The 8,568-nt window shown below is 48.2% G+C and overlaps 1 protein-coding gene across 1 annotated transcript; it reads right to left on the reverse strand.

The window, feature by feature from the left end:
• Nucleotides 1-2,628: 2,628 nt before the first annotated feature.
• LOC119876039 (E3 ubiquitin-protein ligase makorin-1-like) lies at nt 2,629-4,126 on the reverse strand. The gene has a single exon (XM_038529628.1). It carries the CDS (start codon nt 4,094-4,096, stop codon nt 2,840-2,842), a length of 1,257 nt encoding a protein of 418 aa, XP_038385556.1. The 5' UTR covers nt 4,097-4,126; the 3' UTR covers nt 2,629-2,839.
• Nucleotides 4,127-8,568: the final 4,442 nt, after the last annotated feature.

The following is an 8,568-nucleotide window of genomic DNA, read 5'->3' on the forward strand; positions in this document are numbered from 1 at the left end:
AATAATAACAATGGCTAACACTAGCAATATACTTACCAAAGTACTGTCCTCACCAATGTTCCCATATGAACTTACGTATTTTATTTTTTTCCATATGAACTTATTATTCAATCTTCACAACCACTCTGGAGGAGCTTCTGTTACTATTTTCATCAAAATCACTGTTTTTGCGAATGCATGTTTCTGTACTAATTAATACAAATTAAACATAATTAAAAGCAAGGTGGTAACGACGTGAGGTGACGGGCATGTTGATCAGCTTGGCTGTAGTGATCGTTTCACTGTATATGCACATGAAATCATCACTTTGTATACCCTGAATTTATAGAATTCTTCTTTGTTAGTTATACCTCCCTGAAGCTGGAAAGAATAAAGAATGAACCACTTAAAAGGAACGAGAAGTGACTACTGATGTAGTGAAAATTTAAACAGCTTAAAAGAGTATTGGACAAAACTTTATACAAATATATTTTAAAATCTGGATTACACGGATACTTTTTATTTTATTTATTTTTTAAAAGATTTTATTTATTCATGAGAGACAGAGAGAGAGAGAGGCAGAGACACAGGGGGAGGGAGAAGCAGGCTCCATGCAGGGAGCCCGACGTGGGACTCGGTCCTGGGTCTCTAGGGTCACGCCCTGGGCTGAAGGTGGCGCTAAACCGCTGAGCCACCCGGGCTGCCCTACACAGATACTTAAAAAAAATTTTTTTTTGAATTAAAATTCCAGTTAGTTAACACACAGTGTTCTGTTAGTCTCGGGAGTGGAGTGACTCGGCGCTTCCATCAGTACCGGGTGCTCATCACGACCAGCACAGCACCCCCCCACCTCCCGTCTAGTGACCATCAGCTCATTCTCTACAGTTAAGAGTCTGTTTCATGGTTTCCATCTCTTTTTTTGCCCCCACGTTTGTTAGTTTTGTCTCTTAAATTCCACATAGGAGTGGGACCATACGGCATTGGTCTTTCTCTGAATGACACAGTTCACTTAGCATAATGCTCTCTGGCTCCTTCTGTGTCATTGCAAATGGCAGGATTTCACCTCCTTCTTGACGGCTGAGTAATATTCCATTATACATGCAGCTCCCACCTTTACCATCAGTTGGCGGACACTTGAGCTGCTCCCATGGTCTGGCGACTGCAGATAGTGCCGTAAGCATCTGGGTGCCTGCATCCCTGCGAATTCGTGTCTTGCATCCTTTGGCTCAACACCTGATAGTGCAATCGCTGCAGCATCTCTTCTCGAGGAACCCCGTGCTGCTTCCGGGGTGGCTGTCCACCAGTTTGCGCTCCCACCAGCAGCGCGGGAGGGTTCCCCTTTCTCCGCAGACACGGATACTCTTCTTGAAAATGTGAATGAACCCAGCGGGCTCCAGAGCGCCAGAAGCAGGAAACAACACCGAGCCAGGTAGTCGCTGAGGGCATCTTCGGAGCAGCTCCGGACTCAGACGCTTTTGTCAGTGAATTCTTTACGACTTCCGAGGAGCAGAAAACTCTCAGGTATTTAAGCTGATGGAAAACTTAGGGAAGAAAATGTTCGGCCTGACTTTCCGAGGCCAGCATGACACAGCTAGCGACAAACCTCTTTTTGGTGGGTTGTGCGATTGTGTAAGGTGTTTGCTGTTCCTCCTTGGAGGCGGGGCCAGATGTCTGGTTTCCCTCAAGGCCTGGAGCCACTCCTCCTGCTGGGACGATCCCCACCCCCACCCTGGAAATCGGGAAGTGGTCATGTAATTTGCCTTTGGCCTATGCAATACGGACAGAAGTGCCACTATGCCACATGTCACAGGAGCTTTCAAATCCAGCTCATGGTTCACTGGGTCTCCATCTCCTGCCACGACGACCAGCAACCAGCCACCGGGATCGGGCCCCGAGCTGAAGGCAGGCCTCAGCCACTGAGCCACCCAGGCGTCCCTAGAGTTTATTTTTCACTTTTATTTTGACATCATTGTAGACCCGTCCAGAAGTTCTGGGAACGGCGTGGCTTGCCTCAGTCTCCCCTGGCGGTGACCAGCTGGACTGCTAACTGCAGGACAAGGGTCAGAACGAGGGACTCCACGTCGGTGCGGCGCCCGTCCCTAAGACGTACCAGTTCCTCCAGGCCCTTCCCGGGCCCGCACGTTGTTGCGTCTCCTTACAATCCTCCAGGCGCTGGTGGCTCCCGAGTCTTTCCCGGGCTTCGGCGACCTGGCAGCTGTCGAGGGCGGCCGGTCGGTGATTCCGAGGACCGCCTGGCGTGGGGCTGTCTGCCGTGGACTCGGGATGGCCCGGGGCCACGTGCTCGGCCTCGGAACCCACGGAGGGGCTGCGGGGTTGGCGAGCGAGGCCGCCCACCTCCCGGTGCCCGGGAAGCCCCTGGAGGCCAGGCTTCTCCACCCCTGAGATGTTTCCCTTCGTGTCGGAGGAAGAGTTGAGATTCTACAAGCAGCCTGTTTCAGCTCCTACATTCCAATTTCAGGCACTACTTGCAGTTCGGTTCGCGTCTCCCCTGCGATCGGTGGTACCGAGCGCCTTTCCGTACACATTGGCCTGTGTGTGCCTTCTTCGGGGAAGCATCTAGTCCGGGTGTCAGCCTCTTTTTATTTTTTTTATTTTTTTTTTATTTTTTTTTTTTTTTTAGCTTTAAGGTTTATTTTTGTAACTTTTTTTTAAACAGAAAAACGACACACTCCTTGGGGGAAGGTGAGGGATTGAGAAGACAGGCCCTGGGTAAAAATAATCACGACAGCACCTGGAGTTGATAGGCCTGCCTAGGAGAGACACGGGCACTGCCACACCAGCACAGGGGACAGCTACTGTCTGAGGCTCAGCAGACCAGTTCACACGCCAAGCAAAGCTGCTATAGATCCAAGTCATAAAAATCTTCCAGCTCATCATGAAACAAGTCCCACTCGTCTTCAGAGTCTGTCAGGTCGTCGTCCCCACCTGCAGCCAAAAGCATAAGCAACATCTCGCCCAGCTCAAAGGTGACAACCTCCTCTTCTTCGTTGTCAAAGGGGTTGCTGTTCTCTCTTTCCTCAATGAGCTCCCAGAAGTGGTTCCTTCGTTGGGCCCGGTATCTGCTTGATGTTCCCACTTTCTGTCTCTGTGGCTCCTCTCTACGGCCATCAGGGTACGCATGCTTGTAAAAACAGTTCCCTCCAAATGGGCAGCTCCCACGTCCTTCATCAAAATACCTGCACGCCTTGTTGCTCATTGCCTCCTTGTATTTCTGAATGAGTTTCTGCTTCTCTTCTTTCTCCTCCACCCAGTACTCACTTGGAATGACAAAGTTAGATGTGATCCGGCATTCGGGGCAGGACTTTATGATCTTGCTCTCAAATTGCTTAGCACTCCTCCACTTGCGAATACACTTGAGACAGTAAGTGTGGTTGCAGTTGGAGAGAATCCCAAAGCGACGCTCACTGGGGTTGGCTTTCTCATTGACCACCTCCATGCAGATCCCACACACCATGTCCTTACTGCGTTGGACAGCAAATGAGAGCTCCATGTCCTTCTCATGGGCCTCAATGCAAGATTTTATATGTTGTGATCTCTGGGCGGCATCCATTGGATGGAGGACCTGCAGCCCACACATGTCACACGAGTCTCCGTGGAGATATACACAGTTCTCCCCATACCGGCACTCTCCCACTGCAGCATAGGGGCAAAGCTGCTTCTTGGTTTCCACTGCTGTCTGTTCTTTCTCAGATTCTTCCTTGGTCACAGAGCCCTGTGGGGGTGCTTCAGTGCAGGAAGGGGCAGTACGGCCACAGTAGGGCTGCCCGGGAACAAACTCAATGGCATTCACCCAGTCTTCTGAACCTGCACCGACAGTAGCAAAGTTTGAATTTCTGGACTCTGCTTCACCCATATTCATTTCAACAACTGGTCCAACTCCCGATGAGAGACTTGAGGAAGCAGCAAGAGATGATTTTGCAGTTAGATCTGCAGCAGTCACTTCTTCCTGTTTCAATGGCTTGCTATGTTCATATCTGCAGCGGTCTCCGTAAATACAGTATCCTCGCTGAAAATACTTGCACACTACACCATAAGGACTGTCAGAGAGGTCATGCGAATAGCGACAGTTATCTCCTTCTTTACAAACCCCGTGCATGAAATACCTTAGCTCCTAGTTTTCCTTCTTGCTTTTGGTATGGGTTGAAGTGGTGGACTCGGAGCTGATGGCCAAGAAAGAATTCTTAAGAGGTCTTCAGTTCAAAAAAGGTGGTTTTACCAAAACAAAGGGACTGGGTTCTTGGGCTGAAAGAGCTGCGGCCTCAGCCTCTTTTTAAATATGATTTTTTTTTTTGCTGTTGAGTTGTATGAGTGTCTTTCTTACATGTTTTAGGTAGTAACTGCCTACCAAATAGTTTGCGCGATATTAGGGACGAGCTCTCTGTAAGCGACCAGTGGAAGAAGGATCTGCAAACCTCTGAGACGTCTTTTGTTACTAAGTTCTCTTTCAAAATGTTATCTTCTTTTAAAGATTTTATTTATTTATTCCTGAGAGACACAGAGAGAGAGGCAGAGACACAGGCAGAGGGAGGAGAAGGCTCCATGCAGGGAGCCTGACGCGGGATTCGATCCCGAGACCCCGGGGTCATGCCCTGAGCCAAAGGCAGATGCTCAACTGCTGAGCCACCAGGTGCCCCATGGTTTTTGATCTTAGGTAATGTGATGCTGATATAATAAGGAATAAAATAAAATAAAATTATAAAATTCCATTAATAACGAGCATTAAGAGGCTGTTCAACTTCTATTGTTGCCATGAAGAAATAGAAGTGATTTAATTTCCATACTTTGTGAAGTTTTTGTTCCAATGTGTGAGTACTTTTTTTTTAGACTTTTTAAAGAAAGATTTTTATTTATGTATTAGAGAAGGAAAGACAAAGAGCAAGAGAGAGAGAGCACGAGCAGGGGGAGGGATGGGGGAGGAGAAGCCGAGTCCTCAGTCAGCGGGGAGCTGATGCGGGACTTGATCCCAGCACCCCGGGATGACGACCTGGGCCCCCTGAGCCACCTAGGTGCCTCCAGTGTGCGATTTCTTAATCTGTAGGCCACTAATGGCCTTTGGGGCGGCCGAAAGCCCCTGGGAAGTAAGTGCAAAATGCAACGAATATGAGTGAATGTGTATTATTTGGAGTGAAGATCTGAGCTTTTTTCAGATTTTCAAATGTGTTTGTGACTTTGTCCCTTTCCCCAGGAGGCCTTATGCTTTAATTAATCTAGTGAACAAACACAGGCCATTCTTTCTTCCTTACTCACGCTCGAACTGCAGGGTTTGGCAATGTTGATAGAGGAGGACAGAACAAACTTTAATTCCAGTTGATCATTTCGGCTGGAGAAAAACACTCCCTACAATGGACAAAAGATGATAAGTCTCCCTTTCATGTTGCCAAACGCGCAGATTCGGATCAGCGTTGTACCATGAGGCATGTTTAACTCGGAGGGAAACAATTGCGTTTGGAAGCCAACAGAAAAGCAAATAAATGTTTGGTGTGATTAATGGTACGTCGCACTTGAGGCTTTGATCTCGCGGGGTGATGTGAACTCGCCACGGTGCGTGCGGTTTGTCGCGCCGTCCCCGCATCAAAGGTCAAAGTCAAGTGCGTACATTGAAGGTCTTAGGGAAGACCGCATCCACTCTCTTCGGGAACACTCTTCCCCTGGTTCTTTTCCTTTTAATTTAATTAATTTAGTTTAATTTAATTTAATTTAATTTAATTATTTAATTTTTTACCCTGTTTCTTGGTACACTTTAGATTATGTGAAAGAAGAATGCAATGTTTTGTAATAAGCGATATTTCAAGGACTTCATTTTGTATTTGCCCTCAAAGTCACGTTAGTGGCGTGTGTTGACCGTGCCGAACGGCCGGCCAAACAGGCACTGAGCTCTGCAAGTAGAGCTGGGCAGCGGAGCCGCTGAGACAATGATGGCAAATGAGGTTTGTTGGTTATGTATTTTGTAATCTTGGAATAGATTGTGAGTGTTCTAGCGAATTAATAAAAATACATATATTTTAAAGATTTTATTTACTTATTCATGAGAGACACACAGCAAGAGGCAGAGACACAGGCAGAGGGAGAAGCAGGCTCCATGTGGGGAACCCGATGGATGGGGGACTCGATCCCGGGATCCCAGGGTCACGCCCTGAGCTGAAAGCAGATGCCCAACCACTGAGCCACCCAGGCGTCCCAGGAGAATATATATTTTTTAAAAAATATTTTATTTATGTATTTAGAGGGGAGAGAGAGGGTGCAAGTGTGTGTGAGAGCGAGCAAGGGGAGGGGCTGAGAGAGACAGAGACATTATTAAGCAGATTTTGTGCTCATTGTGGAGCCTGATGCAGGCCTTGAACTCAGGACCCTGCAGTCATGACTGGAGCCAAAATCAAGAGTCATACGGTGAACTGACTGAGCCACCATAGCTTATTTATGTCCTTGAGCACCGTGTGGTTCCACGGGCAGTTTCTCCTCATTTTTCTGTGTCCTCTTGCACTTCACAAGGTGCAGCTAATTCTGAAGCCCTCAAAATTTAAAAGATGAAGGCAAGAGAGTTTCTATCGACAATCTTTATGCCGTAGACAACTAGGACGTGCTCCGGTGTGTCATCTATTTAGGGCCTCCAGGATCCTATTTTGCATGTCGTAGGGGGTCCCTACTAATAACTCTAGGTGGGATGGAAAAGAGAATTTAAGCATAAAGAGTACTGCTCACAGCCTGGCCCGGCCCCAAAGACCCCAGTAAGGCCGCCCGAGGGCCACGTCCAGGTGCTGCAGGCTGCGGCCGAGGGAGGCCGTGGGGTCTGCACCGAGGGCCACGGAAGCACGTCTGCTCGAGGCGAGGTGGCCTGCGCTGCCCTCGCTGCTCTGCCGCCTGGCGCGCCCGCAGCCGAGGGACAACCCGCTACCGGCGCCACAGTGACTGATCCATGCTTAGAACTCACAGGGACCGCGATGACACCACGTGGCCCTGTTGGTCAAGCCCTCCTGCGCGCGGCTCCCATGGCTTGGGTGAGCCCCTGCCGCTCAGCAAGCAGCCAAGGGACTGCTCTTGGAAGCAGCTGCATATTAGTGTTCTTCTCCTTGCTTTTTTGCTTGTATTCTTTAAAAATATTTTATTTATTCATGAGAGACACAGAGAGAGGCAGAGACCCAGGCAGAGGGAGAAGCAGGCTCCATGCAGGGAGCCCGATGCGGGACTCGATCCCGGGACCCTGGGGCCACGACCTGAGCCAAAGTCAGAGCCACCCAGACGCCCCTTAAAAATCTTGTTTTCATTTCCTTTGGATATAGAACGAGATTGCTAAATCTTATGAAAGTTCTATTTTTTGATTTTTTGAGGAACCTCCATGTTGTTTTCCATGGTGGGGGTGCCAGTCGACATTCCCGCCAACTGTCTAAGCGTTCCCCTCCGTCCACATCCTCCCCAACACTTACCTTTTGTCTCCTTATCTTGTCTTTTATCTCTGCGATGACTGATGATGCTGAGTGTCTCTCTGGATGACTTCCTCAGGAAAATGTCTATTCAGTTGTTCTGCCCATTTTAAAATCAAATTATGGTTGTTTTTTTTTTTTTTTTTTTTTTTTGCCACTGAGTTAAATGAAAGAACTGTACCTTTGATACTTTCTTTCTCTTTCTCTCTTTTCCTGGAACTCTTTTTAGTGGGATATTGAAAAATGAGAGATTGATCCTTAAAACATGTTAATAATTTATATTTTTGACTTTTGTTTCCTGTGCACTTGTCTGTTTTAAAACTTTCTGGGACCATCAATTTTATCTTCAACACCTTCCGTTGAATTTTTAAAATGAATTTTGATTTTTTAAAACTCTGCTATGTTGTATTTTTAGATTGTATTAGGTTATATTTTCAATTTCCTTGTATGGTTTTTTTGTCCTCCCTCTGTTCCATTTTCATAGCATCTTGTCCTTGTTGGATATATATATTTTTAAAAATACGTATCTCAGGTAGCCCAGGTGGCTCAGTGGTTTAGCACCTGCCTTCGGCCGAGGGTATGACCCCGGGGTCCTGGGATCGAGTCCCGCATTGGGCTCCCTGCATGGAGCCTGCTTCTCCCTCTGCCTGGGTCTCTGTGTCTCATGAATGAATAAATAAAACCTTTAAGAAAAAATATGTATCTCTGGAATATCTAATGAGATTTAGAAAAAATTATTTCTTCTCCTGCACCGTTCTTCCCCTATGGCTTGATTCTAAATGTCTGTAGTTTACTGCTGAAACTTAGCGTGGACAGGTCACGTGGGGCTGTGGCTTTCCACGTGGCGAGCGTCCACCCTGAGGGGTGTCTGGGTGTCTGGGTGTGAGGGTGGCCCGGGCTGCACAGTCCCTGCAGCCCCGAGCACGCTGCGGCTGGGCCAGGCCCGCCCGGTCCTGTCACTGGGCTCTGAGGGCACAGCGCCAGGTGCTCAGGTGTCGCCTGCGGGGCCACAGCCCTTCCTCCCTGCCACCGGGCGCCGCCCCAGGCCCCTGGGCCCGTCCCCTGCTCCCCGCGGCACACGGCGAACACTAGTTTTTTCAAGACGAAAAACAATGAATTAATTATTTGCATTGTGCGGTGCCATCGGATG

This window comes from Canis lupus, chromosome 2 (genome assembly GCF_011100685.1).
Source record: "Canis lupus familiaris isolate Mischka breed German Shepherd chromosome 2, alternate assembly UU_Cfam_GSD_1.0, whole genome shotgun sequence".
NCBI classification, from domain to species: domain Eukaryota; kingdom Metazoa; phylum Chordata; class Mammalia; order Carnivora; family Canidae; genus Canis; species Canis lupus.